At 36.4% G+C, this 21,545-nt stretch overlaps 1 protein-coding gene across 17 annotated transcripts in view; it reads right to left on the reverse strand.

Annotated features, from left to right (window-relative positions):
- Positions 1 to 1,318: 1,318 nt before the first annotated feature.
- The window catches only part of LOC6041618 (sodium/hydrogen exchanger 3), a 133,305-nt gene continuing 113,078 nt past the window's right edge, over positions 1,319 to 21,545 (reverse strand). For 8 of the 17 annotated variants that reach the window (XM_038251220.1, XM_038251219.1, XM_038251215.1 and 5 more), the window contains 6 exons: positions 19,100 to 19,210; positions 14,650 to 15,072; positions 13,646 to 13,711; positions 13,358 to 13,519; positions 8,030 to 8,363; positions 1,320 to 2,051 (listed from right to left, as the gene is read on the reverse strand). In XM_038251220.1, coding sequence (XP_038107148.1) covers positions 1,772 to 2,051; positions 8,030 to 8,363; positions 13,358 to 13,519; positions 13,646 to 13,711; positions 14,650 to 15,072; positions 19,100 to 19,210 — 1,376 coding nt within the window. In that variant the 3' untranslated portion in view covers positions 1,320 to 1,771. Of the gene's footprint in view, positions 2,052 to 2,192; positions 2,772 to 3,479; positions 3,511 to 8,029; positions 8,364 to 13,357; positions 13,520 to 13,645; positions 13,712 to 14,649; positions 15,073 to 19,099; positions 19,211 to 21,545 lie in introns of those variants that run through there. The other 9 variants (XM_038251224.1, XM_038251223.1, XM_038251231.1 and 6 more) reach the window with 7 other exon arrangements.

A 21,545-nucleotide genomic window follows, 5' to 3' on the forward strand; every position in this document is an offset into this window, starting at 1 on the left:
GTTGAATGAGTTCTAACAGCAACATGAAGTTCACTCGTTGCACACAAGGTCGTATGAGTCGCCAATTAGTCGGAGCTGTACAAATGCTATTCTTACGCCAACTTGTGAGGGGAACCGGCACGTGGAGGAGGGCTTGCTTGTTTGAGGTTAGGTTTTTGATCAAACTTCTTTATCCAATTGTGTGAAGAGTGTATTATTTCACCACAGACAAACAGACGAGGCTCGTAATTTAAATAAGTTTGATATTCATCGTCTCTCAAATACAGAGACATCTGGTGGGCGTTTGCCGCAAAAATTCTGAAAATATGTTTTTTTTTCCGGAAAGTTCTGAAATTGTCCTAAAATTTTGTCTATGAAACATTGAAGTTTGGAAGATACAGCAATTAAAAATAAAGGAATAGGAAAATTGATGGTTTTTTAGTCTCACTCTAATAGTGTGGTGTGGTGTGATCTACACAGAAAAAAAAGTTGAATTTTGGAATGCTGAAAATTTGGTAGGTTGAATATAACCCTTTTCTTGAGTAATAAATATTACATAAAAAATGTGTAAAAATGTGAACCTGATGAATATTCATCAAAAACTGATGAAAATTTATCATTTTCTGGGGTAAAATTAATCATTTTTTTGCCACAAAACCTGTCACCATTTCCTTATGAATATTACCATCATCTTATTCCAGGACTTGACTAAGACTTTGTTAGAACAAGTTTTTAAAAAAAATCCTGTTTTTTATTGTAAAAAAATAATTTTAAAATTTTTGATTTTCCTTACGTTCTACTCAACTAGTGGGGCAAGACGAACAACCCGTTGGAGCAAGAGGAACAATGCATGAAAAAACATTACCTTACTGAGAGAAGGCTATAAAATCACTCGAAAAATGAACTTATTAATTTGACCTCGTAGACCCACCTTCACGTATACATATCTACTCAGAATCATGTTCTGAGCAAATGTCTGTGGGGATGTGTGTAGGTGGGTGGACAAAAAAAATGTCACTCGATTATCTCCGGAGATCTGAACAACATGATGTCCGGGTCCATCATGCGACCTGTCGTTAGTTAGATAATCAAAAGACCTTCCAAATGAGCCTAGAACATCAAGGATCTGACAACCCTATCAAAAGTTATTAGCACTTAAGTGTTATTTATACACTTTTTGGAGGCCGGATCTCAGCTATTTTGATAGAAATATTGTCTGAATCTTCCATGTGAACTATCGTTGAATAGGTTTTTTATCAGACCTTGCCGATGAGCCAGAAATATTGAAGGTCTGCGAACCCTATCAAAAGAAATGAGTAATAAAGTTGATTTGTTAAACATGTCAAGGGGGAATGTTGCTATTTTTACTGAATGTATTTACTTTATGAATATGAGGAAGGCACCAACCACCTAAAGGTGGATTAAGTAACGTGTTCTGAATAATTCTTGTCAAAAACTACAAAGTTGATGAAGTTATTTTTTGGCAATTTTTCAAACAATTTCTTCTGAATAGACCTTTTGAATAACTACAACTTTACCAAAGACACCAAATCAATCAGATCAGGAAAAAAATCCCGAAAAATATTTTTTTTCTATTTACGCACCATTTGTTTCTATAGTTTTTGAAAAAAAAAATATGTTGGTAAATGTTTGCAATGAATGTGAATGTCAGACCGTCAGGTTTAAAATGAACTGATTAAAAATTAAATATCAAAACAGCGCTACCACTTGTAGGAGTGGACAAAAAGTGAACTAATGCAAATTCAAATTGGCCGTTTGTACTGATCCATGCCTAAGAACTCGAAGCGCCTCGTCTGTTTGTCTGTGCCTCCACGGTGTGGTTCCCCTCCGGAGCGAAGAGGAGATTAGTTGCAGAATTTTGAGGAGGGCTCTCCTCTGCTGGAGCTGTGCCGAATTGTGGTACGATAATTTTAATTTCGTTTTGAAGGAGATTAGTGATGAGAGTGTTTTGATTGAAGGTTAAAAAAAAAGTTATCAACAAGTACCAGCATTTCATCGACAAGCGACGATGGGAGACAATAGTAAAATCGACATAGTCGGATGTGTTGTACCTGTTGCGGAGATAGTAGATAATATATATAAAGCGAGAGTTATCATTATTAGTGGCCTGCGGTTAAGGTGCGAAGTTCTTTGCACTGGAAAAGATTCGATTTGAAAGAATAGTAGTGCGTTGAGTTAGTTAGTTTTTTTCTTTTTTTTACGGTTTAGTTGGTAGTACTTGTTAGTGGAATGTTACGTTGTTTTCAACCCTAAACTACTGTTAGATCTACATTTTTAATAGTACGGTAAATTATAAGTACAATCTGATATCTATACAAGGAGCATGCAGTTTCTAGCAAATCCCATAATACTGAGGCCAATTGATCGTAGTAGTCCATGCATTGGGCTTTTTTTTTCTTACAACTAAACCTTTCATTAATCACATTGGCATGTGGTGACCTTCTCCTCAAACATGCACTGACTGGAATGTGTAACCCTTCAAGTTAGATGCCTACTTCGATGTAAGTATGATCGCTCTGCCCTTGGCTACTAAAGAAACTAAAATTAGTTCCACTGATCCTCGCACACATTTCTAAGAAAAATGTCCTCACAGGGGTTCGTCCATAACCAAAGAAACGACTAGCACTCATTTGGAGGGATCAGAGGTGGTGGTGGTGGTGGTGGGTTCGGTTTGGGAAGTGGGTTCGATCCCTTTCTCGTCTGCCTCAAGCGGAGGAGTTGGGAAGGGCTCCAGCGAGAATCGGCTCGGTCGTCGTCCCGTCACTAGAAGTCTGCGGAAGGGGAATACAATACTTCGATACAGCGCCAGACTCTCTAGAACGCTCGAGACTGTGATAGAGCTTTGCACTGAACACTGTTTGTTTGTATTTTTTTTATGATTACAGCCAAACTCTGCGAGTTGCAAACTTGTTGCATAGCGGCTTCAGAAACTATTGTGCAACTTGTTTGCATCAATTCCGTGCAAAACTCTACCACCTTTCTCCGTTTTGTTTCTGCATGGTAAGTTTAGTTCATGTTCATGTTAACTTTCTGACTTGTGCAAACCTACTGAGACTGTTGTTGTTATATTGGTTCTGTTGGCTGTCAAGTATCATGTTGAAGTGTGTCGTCACGCCGAACGTTTAAAGATTCCAATCAAAATTTTGCACTGCATGTCGCCTACCAAGGTCGCCTCTAGAGACGAAAAAAATAACCGAAAAGTATTTGTGCATGCAAATCTCAATTGTGAAAAAATCAATAATAATTTTGCAAATTAAGAATAACGGCTTTTTGTGTGTAAAAAATGTTTCAAAGAAGGAAAAATGGTGGAAAAGTTCAAAAAAAAATTGCAAAGCACGCATTTAGAGAGTAGGGCGTAGTGTTTGTAGAGTTTTGTAGAGTTAGAGTATAGGAAGCTAGGTGAGTTGCTTTAGTCTTTTTTTGCGTATCGGGATAGAGAAATTTCTCAAAAGGCTACTAAGATGAAAGGTTTGAATTACCCAGAAAATCGATTTGCTAAGGCCACATTATCTGGATCGAGGAGAAAGAAGAAAAAATATTCACACATTTATAACGGAAAGGAAAAAGGATAATTTGGGAATGTTAAACAACGATTGAACTGACTAAATTTTATTTAAAGAAAAGAGACAGGAAAATAATTCGTGAGTAAATTCATATTCAGAAAAATTGTGAACATTTAGAACAGAACTGTTTGACTGTTCGTTCCTGGGTTGCAGCACATGCAAAAGTTTTAAATAAAGATTTTCAAAACTGTAAACAAGAAGTAAAACTAATTAAACATGTTTAAAATTTCTTAGATCTTTGTTATTCAACATTTCATTAACTACCCACAAAAAAACAACAATCTTTGAGAAATTATTGTAAGAATTGTAAAAAAATTAGGGCAAGTTTTAGAATTATGATTTTTGTTGAAAACATGAGCCACAAGCCAGAAAGCTTGTTCAGCAAATAAAATCCAAACTAGACATTATGGGTACTATAAAATTTATGCTAGGACAAGGCTTAATAAAGATTGCAAACGTTTTAATTTCAAAATATAGACAATTTAATAAAACCACTAAAAATTGCCTTTTCCTTTGAAATAATTTGTCCAAGGTTTTTTCCGATAAAAATTGGGCCAATGCAATTGTTTTGTTTAAAGTTTTTGTCTCCCCCACTTCAAAATATTCCCAAAAATACCGGAAGCAAAAGAATAATGATTGGTAAAAGTTTGAATTTTTATTGAAAAACACTGCCAACAAACCGACGGTAAACTATTACGAATATATTGCAAAACTTTATATTTTTAAAGAACTATTTTAATCTTATTCAGCACACATTTTAAATTTTGAAGTCATAAATCTGAGAAACACCAAAAAATAAATAATTATCATAAATTCTTTGATATTTTGAAACAGTAGAACAACTGTAGTAATGTGAGCAATTCTCTACGAAATCGGTCTTTTTTTAAGAATTTTAATTTTTGTTTTTTTTTTATCCGACTGAAACTTTTTTGATGCCTTCGGTATGCCCAAAGAAGCCATTTTGCATCATTAGTTTGTCCATATAAAATTCCATACAAATTTGGCAGCTGTCCATACAAAAAAGATGTATGAAAATTCAAAAATCTGTATCTTTTGAAGGAATTTTTGTATCGATTTATTGTCTTCGGCAAAGTTGTAGGTATGGATAAGGACTACACTGAAAAAAATTATGCAATGTAAAAAAATTTTTGGTGATTTTTTATTTAACTTTTTGTCACTAGAACTTGATTTGCAAAAAACATTATTTTTAATTTTCTTTAATTTTTTATATGTTTTAGGGGACATCAAAAGCCAAGTTTTCAGAAATTTCTAGGTTGTGCAAAAATCGTTGACCGAGTTACAATTTTTTTAATCGATACTGATTTCTTTAAAAACTCGAAATGGTGGTCGCAAAAAAATTTCAACTTCATTTTTCGATGTAAAATCAAATTTGCAATCAAAAAGTACTTTAGTGAAATTTTGATAAAGGGCACCGTTTTCAAGTTAAATCCATTTATAGGTAACTTTTTTGAAAATAGTCGAAGTTTTTATTTTTTTAAATTAGTGCACACTTTTGGAAACAAATATTTTTGAATGGTTCAAAAAAGCAAAATAATGAGAATTTTCTCAGCTCTATTTACTACTTTCAAAAAAGTTATCTACAAATGGCTTTAACTTGAAAACGGTGCCCTTTATCAAAATTTCACTAAAGTACTTTTTAATTGCAAATTTGATTTTACATCGGAAATTGGAGTTAATTTTCAAAAAAATCAGTATCGATCAAAAAATTCATAACTAGGTCAACGATTTTTTGCACAACCTGGAAATTTCTTAAAAGTTGGCTCTTGATGTCCCTTAAATCATATGAAAAAATAAATAAATGAAAATAGTGTTTTTTTTGCAAATGAAGTTTCAGTGACAAAAAGTAAAATAAAAAATCACCAACTTTTTTTTACCATGTATCATTTTTTTCAGTGTAGTCCATATCCATACCTACAACTTTGCCGAAGACACCAAATCGATCAAAAAATTCATTCAATAGATACAGATATTTGAATTTTAATGCATCATTTTTGGATGGACAGCTACCAAATTTGTATGGAAATTTATATGGACAAACTAATGATGCAAAATGGCTTCTTTGGGCATACCGAAGGCACCAAAATAGTTTCAGTCGGGTGAAAAAAATACAAAAAAAAAACGAATGACCGAAATCTGAGAGAACTGCTCATGTATAAAACATATTGCGATACATTTTTTCATGATTTTAAAATTTAGCCTTGAGATTTAGATTTTCTCAATATTTTTTTTATAAATTAGTTTTAATTATTGAAATGAACAAACATTTTGAAATAAATAATAATTTGCGAACTTTTCATATCTTCTTGCATTGAACTAGACATTCATTTAGATTCGTATGCCGATTAGGTCCAAATGACTAAAACATCGAGTAAAGCCTTTTTGAAATGTTGATATTTGTGATGCTGAGTTAGGTTAAAATGTCCTTTTGTCCTTTTGTGGTTATTAACTTGTTTATTTTTTCTCGAAAATTGGCCAGCTGATTCACTATAATTTCATTTCCCCAATCAAATTTTACTCAAAAAATAAATGAAGAAATTTTAAAATTTCATAGGAAAAAAAAACTTGTAAACTTCACAGAAAAAAAAGTGGTAAAATTACACATTTCCAGAGGTAAAATTACAACTTTTTTCTGACATAAAAGATGTACCCCTTTCCAGATGTAATATTACCATGATTTTTTTTCTGTGTACTACTAAATTAGCTTAAGTTTGATGATGTAATTTGCGATACTTTTTGTTTTGAAATTTCAAAAATCAGGATTAAAATTTGTTTTTTTTTTAATCTTTTTATGCAGAGTTTCTTAATCTGAAGCACTCGCTTGTTCAAAGAAAACAGTGGATATACCAAGCACGGCCCTAATCGGATCTGTATATTCTTGTATTTACAACAAGTAAATAACAAGTTAGGCAAGCATAAGCTTAAAAAATTTTCAAACAAACGAGCTGAACAGCCTTGAAAAAAATCTGGTTGAAAATAGGTATAAACACAGTTTAAAAATTTTGAGATTCGATGAATTTAACGCCACCATATTTTTGGTAACATTTTTGTTAAATATATTATTACAAAAAAAAAATTAAGTAAAAAACGACAGCGTTGAGATTTTTACTTAACTTCTTTCATCATTTGCTCTTAAATTTGAAGGATTATTTGCCGTTTGAATTTAATATTAAGACACTATATTCTCAACATAATCACAATTATTCAATATTTTGAAGTGGATAACAAGATAAAACACTACGAGATAAACAGACGGCCAAGAGAATAACTCTGCCAAATTTTACTGTTTGAACAGTGCTCATTGCGAGAGAATAATGCTCTCAAATGCAAACCAGCATCAAATAGTGTTCATTCGTTCATTGAAACAGTTCATCCCGTTGAGTTGTTTAAATTGGCATAGGACCATCTCGTCTCCACCGAACCGTGTTGGCCGATACTGTAAAGGCACAGATTCTATGTGTTGAAGATCTTGGCATCGATTATTGAAATCTTTTTTTTTAATTTGATGAATGAACTTTTTTGGGGATGAACATTTGTAAGCAATGCTGCCAGTGCACACCTTTTCCTCTTGGATGGATGCTACCCTGCTGTGGGTGCATAGGATTATTCATTTCCAGTGAAATCACACTTTGTTCATCGTTGTACCAGTTATGAGTTATGAGATATTTCCCGTAGTAATTCGATATTTGCGGACTCGTTACCATAAAGACGTAAAGAAAATATGCCACCTTGAAGATTCTTTTTCCAGAGTAAAATTTTATAAAATAAAATTAGAAAGATAAGGAAAACGCGTCGAATAAGGATTACCAAGGGGAAGAAAATACTACAATGTGTGCGAGTTAAGGTTCCGAACGTGATGTTAGAAGAATGATCCCATGTTAAGGCTAAGGGATGGATGGAACTCGCTTCCGGACAGTGTCCCGTGTTGTCCTGCTGTTGCCTAGTTGGTTGTGTTAGCCTCTCTAGTGTGGTTAACTGACTGAATCTGAGTGTCACCGTGTGTTTAAGTTTGTGTGCGTGTTTTAATGTGTGTTGGTGTTAGTCTTAACTCTAACCTCTTACAGACTAAATAGTGAAAAGTGTAAACAACAATAACAATAAGAGAAAAACACAGTAAAAATACCAAAGAAAACACCACACATACATACAAAATTACAAGTATAACATTCGCCGACGAATCTACGTTTAGTTTTATTCCGCATGCAAATTTGTAAGGACATTTGACATTAAATCGCGTTTAGAGGTTAGGATCTCTTCTATCCGGAATGTCCCGCGCAAATGGGGTCAGTCCATTCCGGATAGTTGAGCGTCAAAGAAAATTTTGCGCAACAAAAACACTTGAGCCAATTAAGAAAAGAGACCACAATCAAAGTGAAATAGAGAGAGAGAGACCAGGGAGATTCGGGGACACTTTCTGGGACACACAGGAGTTCTTCAAACACACTTACCCGCTCAGTTCCAGCATCGAGCCCCGCCGGTTGTTCCGCCGGTGGCTGGCCGTAACGGGGAAGGCATTGGCGTGCGGCACGGCAGCCCGCGACACTCCCAGCGGGTCCCCGTTAAGCGCGTCCGACCCGGCGCCGCCGGAATCGACCGTGATGTAGCCGGCAATCGACGCGGACCGTTTGTCCTTCTTGACGCGGCCGATGGGCGTCGTGGCGGTGACCGGGGTCGACGTCTCCGAGTCGGTCACCCCGCCGATCACGATGCCACCCGAGCCGGAACTCTCCCGCCGGAACAGACCTATTACAGACTTGGCCTGTTTAGGTTGGGTTAGGCCACCTACGCAGGCGCGTTGTTTTGTTTTTCGGACACGGATATTTTTTTTGTTGTTTACGGAAGGAAAGAAGGTTCACGGAGTGACGGACGAGGTCACGGTGTGGACACAATGGATAGAAAATGCGGTTAGGTGCAAGCTAATGCGGCGGATGCAAATTAATTAAAACTAAAAAATATATTTATATTTATACAACATGTGGGGCGGTGAGCTGCGGTTGTAGTACACTTTGAGTTCAATATACACGTGGCGCGGAGGAGGGTGAATGAAAGAGGGAAGATTTTTCAGCTGAAGACTCTGTGGTGGGTAGCTCACACGGTGAAGGGACGACTCTAACGGGTGGGAAATTCGATGTGGGAAAACGGAGTTCCGCGAACTTAGTCCTGGCAAGTCGGCGGTGGAGTGTTTGGTGCAAACGGATGAATTTTTTTTTTTTTATAAAATTTGAAATGCTTATAATTATAGTATATTTCTGGAGTTTTTTTTGAAAAGGTCCTATAAACCAAATTTTTAATGTTTGCTTTTTGGGTGTTTTTAGAACCGCCTTGAGTCAGGGGTATTCAAAAACACCCAAAAAGCAAAAAATGAAAATTTGGTTTATAGGACCTTTTTAAAAAAACTCCAGATTTATTTATCTAGTTTTTTTTTGAAAGAAAAACTAAAACCTGGGCAGATGGAAATAACAAAACGAAGTCCATTTCAATAACAAGTCCTGTTGAAAATTTTGATTTTGTTATCAGAAAATCATGACCATCGGATATGAGAAGAATCCTCAAAACATAGGTTAAAAATAGTTATTGAGCAGATCTTATGAGAGAATGTCAAAGAATAAACAATAACAACTCAGGTTATGGCGCAAGGAAAATCATTTAATCATTGATCGCGTTATTCGCGTTACCAAAACCGGAAATGGATTTTATTTGTATTTTTTTATTTGGCTCAACTTCCATATGACCAAGCTATTTTGCGCCATTGGTTCACTCATACAAGTCTCCACACAATTTTGGCTGCTGTCCATACAAAAATGGTATGTAAATATTCAAACAACTGTAACTTTTGAGTGAACTTTCTGATCAATTTGGTGTCTTCGGCAAAGTTGTAGGTATTGTTGAGGAATTTTGAGAAAAAAATAGGTACGCGGAAAAAAAATTGCAGATTTTTTAATCAACTTTTTTTTTACTAAAACTCAATTTCTCAAAATATGTATTTTTTTTTATTTTCAAGATTTTTTGATATGTTTTAGGGGACAAAAATACGCAACTTTTGAGCCATAGAAAAACATGGTCAAAAAATCTGTCGCCGAGTTATGAATTTTTGAAAAAATAGAGATTTTTTGAAAAAGTCGAAGTTTCATGTAAATCAAATTTGACATTATTTTTTAATGCAAAGTTGAATTTGCAATCGAAAAGTGCTGTACAGATTTTTCGATAAAGGGCTCCGTTTTCAAGATATAGCCACCGAAAGTTTGATGTTAGCGAAATATTTGCAGTTTTTCGATTTTTAAAAATAGTGACCATGAGTGACCATTTCTAAAAAAAAATTTTTTTATGGTTCAGAAAATTTGCTATAAAATTGTCTAAGAGACATTGAAGATTGGACCTCGGGTTGCTGAGATAGAGCCGCTTTAAGAAAAAGTCAGTGTTCCCACTAGCCTAAGCCATCGGCTAGGCTAGGTTCATTTTTCTGGTTCAGGTTCACTCCACACGTCGGCAAGCATCGTCGGCTCAGGCTCAACGAGCGCCGTGAGCCATGGTTCATTTGGTTCAAACCAGGCGAGGCTAGCCAAAATGAACCATTGGCTTGAACCAGGCTTGAACCTGATCAAAGAATGTTAGGCTTAACGGCGAGCTCTGTTACACCATGATACTGTTCAACCCTAAATCTACTACTGCGTAACACTGTTACACCATAACAGTGTTACACCGTAACAGTGTTACACCGTAACAGTGTAACACTGTAACAGTGTTATACCGTAACAAAGTTACACCGTAACAGTGTTACACCATAACAGTGTTACAGTGTAACAGTGTTACACCGTAACAAAGTTACACCGTAACATTGTTACACCGTAATATTGTTACACCGTAACATTGTTACACCGTAACATTGTTACACCGTAACATTGTTACACCGTAACATTGTTACACCGTAACATTGTTACACCGTAACATTGTTACACCGTAACATTGTTACACCGTAACATTGTTACACCGTAACATTGTTACACCGTAACATTGTTACACCGTAACATTGTTACACCGTAACATTGTTACACCGTAACATTGTTACACCGTTACATTGTTACACCGTAACATTGTTACACCGTAACATTGTTACACCGTAACATTGTTACACCGTAACATTGTTACACCGTAACATTGTTACACCGTAACATTGTTACACCGTAACATTGTTACACCGTAACATTGTTACACCGTAACATTCGTTACACCGTAACATCAATGTTACGGTGTAACAATGTTACGGTGTAACGAATGTTACGGTGTAATAAATGTTACGGTGTAACAAATATGACGTTGTAACAATGTTACAGTGTAACAATGTTACGGTCATGGTTTTCATTAGCCGGGTTAGCCTGGCTTAAGCCATGGTTCATGGTTCACTGAACCAGGATTGAACCACAAAAGGAGGCTTAAGCCGAACCAATTTTATTGGTGAACCTAGCCTAACCGGTTCATTTGGGAACTCTGAGAAAAAGAAACACGAACATTGAAGTTTTCTAAATCTCACCAAAACAACCCACCATTTTCTAATGACGATATCTCAGCAACTAATGGTCCGATTATCAATGTTTATACATGAAACATTCGTGAAATTTTTCGATCTTTTCGAAAAAAATATTTTGATTTTTTTAAAATCAAGACTAGCATTTTAAATGGGCGTAATATTCAATGTTTGGCCCTTGTTAGTCTTGATCTTAAAAAATATTTTTTTTCAAAGAGATCGGAAAATTTTACAAATTTTTCATGTGTTAACATTGAAAATCTGACCATTAATTGCTGAGATATCGTCATTAGAAAATGGTGGGTTGTTTTGGTGAGATTTAGAAAACTTCAATGTTCGTGTTTCTTTTTCTCAGAGTTCCCAAATGAACCGGTTAGGCTAGGTTCACCAATAAAAAATCAAAAAAATACGTATTTTGGGAAATTGATTTTTAGTGAAAAAAGTTGAATAAAAAATCTGCATTTTTTTCCGTGTACCTATTTTTTTCTCAAAAGTCCTCAACAATACCTACAACTTTGCCGAAGACACCGAATTGATCAGAAAATTCACTCAAAAGTTACTGTTGTTTGAATATTTACATACAATTTTTGTATGGACAGCAGCCAAAATTGTATGGAGACTTGTATGGGTGAACCAATGACGCAAAACAGCTTATTTGGTCATAGGGAAGGCCTCCACAAAGTTTAAGTCAAATAAAAAAATACAAAAAATAAAAATTGTCGAAATGGGCCGATTTCGTAGAGAGTTGCTCAATAATAAGAAAGATAAACCAGAATTATATAAAGATTTCTTTTTTCATGATCTGATTGTACGAAATAAAAAGATTACGAGGACTTCGGGTATTCCATCAGCAAATTAAAATTTGCATTACTTGGGATTTGGATTTAGCCTGGTGAAAAGTGAGTGTGTTTTGAACTTCACTTGTAATTTTCACGAAAATTAGAATGCTCTCGAATGTCGACGAAAAACAAAAACCAATCATGCAAAATAATGAAAAACCAAATTCGAAAAGCCATTCAAAGTGCTGGGTGAATGAGTGACAAAAGTTGTTTCTTCACGTCTAATACAAAAAAAAAATCTTAAACTAAAAAACACACCACTCTTTCGCGAACTTTCAAAAGCTTCTAACCTCACTACCGTCGAGGACCTCTTTCGGGATCACGTTGGTTTGCGTTGAAAGCTGTTCGCCGCCGTGTTGCTGCTGCCGCTGACACGAGAGAAACTCTTCGAGAGGGGGACAAAAAAGGACAACAATAACCAACGACGGATGACCCACGGAGGGAAGAAAACGTTTGGTGTTACGAACAAATAAACTCAAAAAGCGCTTATCTACAAACTACAATTTGCAGCCTTTTTTGATGGGCTTGTAGCAAGCTACAGCTTTTAGCGCGTTACTTTTACGAGGGGGAGCTTTTCATTCGACGACGGTTTAAATTCATGCGACTAGCAGCGAGTGTGTGGTTGTGACTAGGGGATAGTTAGAGCAAAAGAGACACAGAAGGACATGGTGCAGTAACGACAAGAAGGTGTTTTAGAGACGCCATTTTGAACAAAATCGTTTGATGGTGGTGGTGCAGAGATAAGGAAATAGAGAGAGAGAGAGTTACAGGAAGTTACAGATATTCACACATAGATTGGAAAATTTCTATTCTTTTTTTCTTTTTGTGGTGAGCTCTGCTGACGACTGATTCTGCCTGATTGAGTGTGTGAGTGTTTGTTTCCTTGTGTTTGTGTCGATTGTTGTGTGTTTGTTCCTTTTTTTGGGAAAGTGCCATTTCTTCCACTGTTGAGTTTGGGGGAACGAAAAACCAAATAAAATATATCGAAAATAAACAAACGTTTAGAGCTTGTTGTAAAACTTAAACTTTCAGAATGTCCATCAAGGAGTCATGCAGAAGAGAACAACAATCGGGACAACGAAGAAGATACATCAAAAGAGAGAGAGAGAGAGTGAGAGAGAGGTAGAGTCTAGGTTTGGGTACACAGCGAGAGAGGGGTGAGAAATAAGATTGGGAGCAAAACGAGCCCAAGGCACGCCAATTGGTTGTGCGGGCAGGCGATCGCGCTAAGTTGCAGTTCAAAAATGAGCGATGAATGAGAGAAGGGGGGGGGAGATCATGGATCAAGGGAGGAAGGGTAACCCAACTACAATAGTTCCGCCCACGCCCACCTCAAGAATCGTCACATTACGTAACATCCGGCTCCGTTCTTGGAATTGAATAGAAAGATGCAGGAGGAGAACCGGTAAACTTACCTAAAAATGTTGCACTTGGTGAATTATAAGCTAAATACTCCTTGTTTGAGGCCCACGAGGGGAACTCGTTCTGTTTGATAGCACCGTTTTCGTCGTCCTGGTCGGCCCGCTTCCATGGCAGCACGGCCTCGATGGCGGTGGGCGTCTGGACGCGGGTTTCCGCTGGAATTGAGAGTGTTAAAAATTAGAATTGCTATAACTCACAAAATTAAAAAAAATAGTTTTATAACACACATTTCCTTGCCAGGAAATATAAACAGTTTTATTAAATGTTTTGTAAATACTGACCTTCAGAATCTCTCGACTCTCTGGAGAAGCGTTTGTCGATTTTGGTGGGCTCACCATTCTCGTCAACTGTCGGGAAAGAAATTGAAAAAGAGAAAAACAAAGAAATCCGGAAATTAGTTCAACCTATTAGCCGCAAAAAAAAAAAAAATCTAACAGCTCTAAGAACCACATTTATAGCGAAAGCGCTAGAAATAACAAGGGAACACTGTTTGTTTTTTCTTAACATTTCGATTATTCATCAAATAACTTTACCGTGAGTAATGCCGTGCCACTTTGTACATGAACACACCGACTGTTTAAACTTCCATCATGCAAAATCGCCAAGGTTCAGTGGTGTGTAAGTGAGTTCGTGATGTCTGAGAGAGAGTGCGCTTGTGTGTCACGGAGTGCAAGTCAGCAGAGTCGATCAGAAAACGAATTTCAGAACAGTTCGGAGAGCTTAAAAACACATTCGAATTCGAAATGGGCAAACGCAAAAAATAGTGTCTAACGCAAATCTTGTTTTTATTCGGGGTAAATTTATGGAATTTAGAAAACTATGAAATTTTTTGGCTTGGGAGCCATTTAACGTGTAAAAGCATGCAAAAACGTGTAAAACCGTCTAAGGTAACGCTAGAGACTAGAAGACACTAATATGGAACACGTCTCCAGCAGTGGAGAGCTTGTAACTCGAAACAAATCAATTGAGGAACAAATTTTGAAGGAACGCAAAAGTAGCGGGGCACAGAAAAGTGAGCAAGAGAGTAGCTCTCTTTTGTCTTGATTCCTCTCTGTTTTTCTTAAGCTTGCAAAGAAAATGAGAGAAATCAAGAGAGAAGAGTGCTGTTCTCTTGCTCGCTGTCTTCCCCGATGAAAAAGTGTCGGATAGACGAATTGAATGCTAAACTTTCAGTTAAAAAAAACAATAAAATTAAACTTCAATAAAAAAAAGAAGAGCTGCAAAACAACACGATCGCTACAGAACTGAACTGAACTCTAGCCGGAAAGTGGTTCCCAAAACGTACCGAAGCTCTGGTACGACCTGTCCCTGCGCCAGGGCAGAAACGACTCGGCCGCCGTCGGTAGCAGACGTTCCGGCCGTTCGGAGGGAGTGCGGGCCCCGGAGAAGGTGACCTGATCCCCGGAGCCACCACCACCGCCGCCGTTGTTGATGTTGGTGTTCGAGGAAGAGGAGGAAAACTTGCTCGAAACGTGCTTGACGATTCGGGCCTTCGTCGGATCGAACCCGGGCAGGCTCGTGATTTGGGCGATCAGTGAGCTGTTATTGGGCTTGCCGGAAGCAGCCGCGGCCGCACCTTGGCCGTTACCTTCGGCGGAACCGGTTCCGGCGGCGCTCGTCGCGGAACCGCCACCGATGTTGGCACCTGTGCTACCCCGGTCGGTCGGGGTAGTCGCGGACTTCAGGCGGCCACTGGCCGGGGATTCAGCTGTTTGCCCGGAGGAGGGGGGGTGCCGATCGGAACGAGGACGGAGAGTGAGACAGAGAGTACGGTCGAAAGAGAGAATCCAAGTGGATTCAAGAAAAAAAAACGTGGGATAATTTCAATGAAGAGTTTGGCAACCTTGAAGACTCTCGGTGCTTGGAGAATGATGTGGATGAAGGATGATTCAACGAAAGCTCTGAGATCAAATTGTATGGTATGAAAATGGATAACGATTGAAACGGATGAAAGTAGACAATATTTTCTCAATTTTAGAGCTTTATTTTCAAAATAATACTTAAAACACGAGTTTAAATTCACAGTTTAAAAGTGTACCCGACATCATGAAAAACTTTTCGAGAAACTCGAAAACTGTCAAAGTGACAAAGTTGTGAGTCTAATGGACTATCTACGATCACTTTTCATAGCAAATTGTACTGAGCGTAGGAATTTGGATGCATGGAAAAAAAATCAGATCTTCTACAATGGAAAAGTAAGTAAATTCCATAGTAACATTCAAAAAGGACGAAACCGTGGATGTAAACAAACAGTCTATCCCTTCTATAATGTGACAGTTCACTTGAAGTGTGAGCGAGATAGGCTGCTTGTTTACATTCAAGGTTTCACCCTGATGAAAATTTACTACGGAATTAGTGACTTGACGTATGGTAGGAAAATTTTATAATCTACGGTAAGTTGATATTTTCATATCAAAGGTAAACAAACAACTGCATAGCAACGTATAATAGCCCAGTAAGTTTTCTAACTTTATTTTAGATAATCACGCTAGGTTACGTACTTTTTCTACACAAGTTATCTAGTCTACTTAGGTATTCTATGTTAAGTGATTATAGATAGTTCAGAAGCCAGTTCGTCGCCATCGTGCTAACTTGTCGTACGTGCATTTTGGGCCAAATTGAGTTAAGAACGCCATTTTGTGCAGCTCACAATGCCTCACCTTTTGACCTTCACAGATCCCCAAAATTCGATTTCAATCCTGAGATATTCAACAAAAACCAAAAAAACTCCGTGCATTTTTGTCACTTTACATATGAAAGTAGTTTCAATCTTGTCGTGCTATCTTGTCACTCCATGAAAATTGATGTAAGTGCGACAAAAGGCCAAAGGATTTCAGGCCAGGAAAGTCAGGATGCGTTTGTCGCACGTACAAGCTAGACTACCGTAAACATTTGCAATTATAACTCGGGACTCCAGCAACCAACTTCAACCAAACTTTGGGACAATGCACAGAATGGTGAGCCAAACAAAACGTGTTTGTTATTGTTTACATTGCGTGCTCTCGTTTTTGAATATTCAAGGTCAAACATTAAAACGCGTTTTTCTCGGAACGTCAAAATGGCGGGTGCGACAAAATAGCACGACGACGTCGAGTTGTTGCCAGTTGTTGTCAACCCTTCAAAAATCGACCCAAAAATCAAGGGACAAAAAATGTTTTTTAAACTTCAAAATATATTTGGAAATTCATGTGCAATCTGCTGAGATCAATTTAAAATGCGTAACCCTGTGTTTAGCATCATTTTTAGCATGGTTAGTGTTATTCAAAAATCTTTTTAATCTTCAAAAATGTTTGATTTACAATAGCGCAAAAAAAAAATCGCTAAAAATTTTGTTTTCGTCAAATCATTTTTTTTTTAACTATTGATTTCAAAGCAACTGAGCTAGTGTAAAATGCTTTATGAAACCTTTATTTCTTTCAAATATAAAGACTATAGCTTGGTATTCAAATAAGAACATCTTATTGCTCCTCTCCCTCGACCCGGCCATAGCCAAGAGATAAAAACTTTGAAAAATATTTGCATTGACCTAAATTAAAAAAAGGAATTGAATACATTTTAAACTTTTTTTCAACTGATGCAATTTTGCAACTGACGATTTTCGATGTTTTTAAATTTTCTGATCAGTCGTATTTTAAAAAGCATTTTTGAAAAGGTAAAAAACAAGCCTAACATTTGAAACTATCTGTAATAACATAATTTTGACCTTTTGAAAAGCAAAACTTGATTTCCATTATTTTGGTTTAGTTTTTCAATTAAAATCGAACCCATAATTACTCAGATATTTTTACCCGAACCTTGGACATTTTTATACACTTAAAAACGTAATTATTCTTTTTTTGAAATGCATTTCGATTACAAATTTGCAAAATAGAAAAATCAAAATATAATTTTGAGCGCAATTTAAATATTTTTGTTAAAAATCATAGCTTGAGCAAAACACTTTGGATCAGTTTGTGACATAATCAAAAATAAACAAAAATACAACTGTTTTCATGCACGATTTTAATTAGTGCCTTCAAAATTTATATAAAAAAATCAGTATTTTTCAGAATGTAGGAAACAATATATACCTCTAAAATTTCCATAGTTTCACCAAAAATAGAAATGTAAGCAAAAGCTAAAGTATTTTTTTTTGTGAAAATCCATTGCTTTATATAATTAGAAATAAAGTGATCCAAATTCAACAGTTCAAAAAGATAAATTAAAATAAAAACACCCTGAGATCCAATAGAGAACAACTGACAAATTTATTATTGCAATGCAAAAAAAATAATGTGAGCAATTCTCTACGAAATTGTTTTTTTTTTCATAATCTTAATTTTTGTATTTGTTGATCCGGCTGAAACTTTTTTGGTGCCTTCGGTATGCCCAAAGAAGCCATTTTGCATCATTAGTTTGTCCATATAATATTCCATACAAATTTGGCAGCTGTCCATACAAAAATGATGTATGAAAATTCAAAAACCTGTATCTTTTGAAGGAATTTTTGATCGATTTGTTGTTTTCGGCAAAGTTGTAGGTATGGATAAGGACTACACTAAAAAAATGATACACGTTAAAAAAAATGTGATTTTTAATTTAACTTTTTGTCATTAAAACTTGATTTGCAAAAAAACACTATTTTAATTTTTTTATATGTTTTAGGGGACATCAAAAGACAGCTTTTCATAAATTTCCAGGTTGTGCAAAAAATCGTTTACCTAGTTAATTATGATTTTTTAAATCGACACTGATTTCTTAAAAAAATCAAAATATTGGTCGCAAACATTTTTCAACTCCATTTTCCGATGTAAAATAAAATTTGCTATTAAAAAGTACTTCAGTGAAATTTTGGTAAAGTGCACCGTTTTCAAGTTAAAGCCATTCATAGGTAACCTTTTTTGAAAATAGTCGAAGTTTTTATTTTTTTTTTTAAATTAGTTCACATGTTTGCCCACATGAAAAGTTGGCTTTTGATGTCCCCTAAAACATATCAAAAAATAAAATAAATAAAAATAGAGTTTTTTGCAAATCAAGTTTTAGTGACAAAAAGTTAAATTAAAAATCACATTTTTTTACCGTGTATCAGTTTTTTCAGAGTAATCTTTATCCATACCTACAACTTTGTCAAAAAAATCCTTCAAGAGATACAGATTTTTGAATTTTCATCCATCATTTTTGTATGGACAGCTGCCAAATTTGTATGGAATATTATATGGGCAAACTAATGATGCAAAATGGCTTCTTTGGGCATACCGAAGGCACCAAAATAGTTTCAGTCGGATAAAAAAATACAACAAAAAATCGAATGACCGGAATCTGAGAGAACTGCTCATGTCATAATGTATATTTGCTGTTTATAGCTCTAAAAAAATCAAATCAAAATAAATTAGACTTCCAAATATCCAAAAATTAAAACTGTTAAAACCAGGTGAAAAACATGAATTAATTATTTATTTTTTACAAGAGTTATCACAGAAAAACTTTCTAACTTTCATAGCGATCATGTTTGAAAATATTTAAATTTAAATTTTAATCTACTAAATATAACGTTTGATTCCGATTGTCAAACTATAAATGAATAAAGTTGGAATAAAATATGACCATAAACGTAATCAAAAGGTTCACAGAATGGACAGTGAAACAATCAAAATAGTAACATGAGAGTAGAGAGAGACAGACCAAGAAGTGAACAGTGCTGCCACCTGCAATATATGTTTGATGCCGAAATTTCGACCACAGTAGATGGTACTCACGTGACGATTTGGCGGTGAACGTCAGACCACCACCGTCCCAATCATCGGCCGGTCCCGCCGCTAGCCTCTCCTCGTCCTCGTTGTCCTCGTGCAGAACTTCGTTGATGTAGTCTGGAAGAAGGTTGGTAAAGGGGAGTGGTTTGGTTTTTCGACCGTTGGTAAGATGAGTTTGATTCGCATCGTCGTTTTCACACTGATGGTTAGTAGTTATGGTTTAAATATACTGATTATAATAATGGTTATTGTTAGACACGGGTTTAAAATTTTGGAAAACACTTAACAATTTGTTCTCACTTGGTTATACGAATAATGACAAAATCAAAACTAACAGTGATGGCAAAATGAGCGACGAGTTTGTTTGGTTCACAAAAAAAGTAAACGAGAAAATGTTTATAGTTCTCAGTGGTAGTAGTGGTGCAAGGGAAATTTGTTAAACTATGTGTTACTTGGTGCTACAACAATTGGGACAGGCACACACACTCACCACGCAGGTGCTGCCTCAGAGATAAATGATAGAAAAAGGACACATAGAAAGGATACTCGTTCTCTTTATCTGAATTAAACATGATGAAAACAAATTGATTTTGAGTGTTTAGCAGCCAAACGCCAAACATAAAGAAAATTAAGTACTAGCTTTCATGGTATCGTCAGGAGTGACATTATGTCCATGGAGTTAGACTGGGTAATACAAATGTGTATGACCCAACCTTACCTTCTAGACCAGCGATTCTCAACGGGGGTACCGGGCCTACTTGATTTACATGGCAGGGGGTACCGACCTAGAAGAAGGTTGAGAATCGCTGTTCTAGACTCAATCTCATTCCTACTTGGATGATTGGATAATTGGAAAATGCGAAAAAAATCCGTTTTGTGGAAAAATAATTTCTTTTTTATTTCGATTGTATATTTCTTGAGCAAAGTAGCTGAAAGTAATTAGATGTACTTCTGTGAGTGTCTTGCGAACCTTCGTGGTGAACGGACACTAGAGCTGCGGTATTTTTTACTACCTAAGCTCAGAGTTATTTCAAAACAAAATTCACAGTCTTTTTAAAGACTACCTGAGTTATTTTCCAAAATTCTAAACAGTCTTTTCAAGACTAACCCCGCCTGAAATTTTGTTGTATTTTACAAACGAAGCCATCTTTTTAAGAGAACTTTGCTTGCAAAATGCGTCAAAACAAAGGTAAACGCAAATCTTCTGAAGATTTGGTCGTTACGTCGGTGAAGCGTTTGAACGCTAAACCGGCTAACGGAAACAGAAAAAGAAAACAGCCTCTTCTGAGGTCTGATTCTGATTCTGAATGTGAGGTCAATCCTCCAATTCCATTGACAAACAGTTTCGGTGTTTTATCCGAAACTGAAGACAAGGAACCTTCTCCTCGTACTGAGCCTTCTGCCGTCGAGAAACGAGTAAAGGCTCCGCCAATTGTTGTGACTTCCGTCTCCGATTTGGCCAGCTTTCGAACGCAACTGAAGAATTGCAAGGAAACTTGCAATTTGAAAGTTTCGTTCCAACTTGGTCGAAGAGGAGAATGTCGCTTGTTGACGGAATCTTTACAAGATCACCAAACTTTTGTTGGTTATTTGAAAAACCACAAACACAATTTCTACACGTATGAGACCAAGAATGCTCGGCCATTCAAGGCGGTCTTGAAAGGTCTCTCCAACGACTTGTCGGTGGATGAGATCAAAAACGAACTTAAGGTGTTGCTTGGCTTTGCCCCATCCCAAGTAATACCAATGAAGAAAAAATCAAACGGGAATATTTCTCGCTTTGGTTTGACTTCACAATTTTATCTGATTCATTTCAACAGAAATGAAATCAACAATTTGAAACTTTTGGACAAAGTTCAGTTTTTGTTCCATGTACGGGTAAAGTGGGAGCATTTAAGAAACATGGCGGTAATGGCCAGAATCTGACCCAGTGCCGGCGTTGCCAGGCATTCGGTCACGGTACTGATCATTGCGCCATGGTTCCAAAATGCATGGTTTGCGGGGATTCTTCTCACGACAAGGACAATTGTCCCGTGAAAGAAGTCACCCAATTTAAATGTGCAAATTGTGGTGGAAATCACAAATCAAATTTCTGGGATTGCCCCATCAGAAAAAGGTTTTGGATTCTCGTGCTAAGCATCAGCCGAAATCCAAACCGAAATTTTCTCAAAGTCAGGTTGTACCTGCATCTTTAAATCAAACGTTCGTGCTGTCTCACTCGAACAATTCTAGAAATACCCCTACCGTGGAAAAGTTAGGTAACAACAATGGCATTTCTTATGCTAACGTCGTTTCGGGTTCATCCACGAATTTTAAATCCTCTACCAATCTTTCTGAAATTGGGCAGGTACCTCAAATCTCATTTGAAAATTTTTCTGCTGGCAACGCTTTGGGATCTTCTGATCTCGGCGATGTTACGTTTGAAAAATGACTTTTTGCAAAACTCACTGTT

Source organism: Culex quinquefasciatus, chromosome 2 (assembly GCF_015732765.1).
Source record: "Culex quinquefasciatus strain JHB chromosome 2, VPISU_Cqui_1.0_pri_paternal, whole genome shotgun sequence".
NCBI lineage: Eukaryota > Metazoa > Arthropoda > Insecta > Diptera > Culicidae > Culex > Culex quinquefasciatus.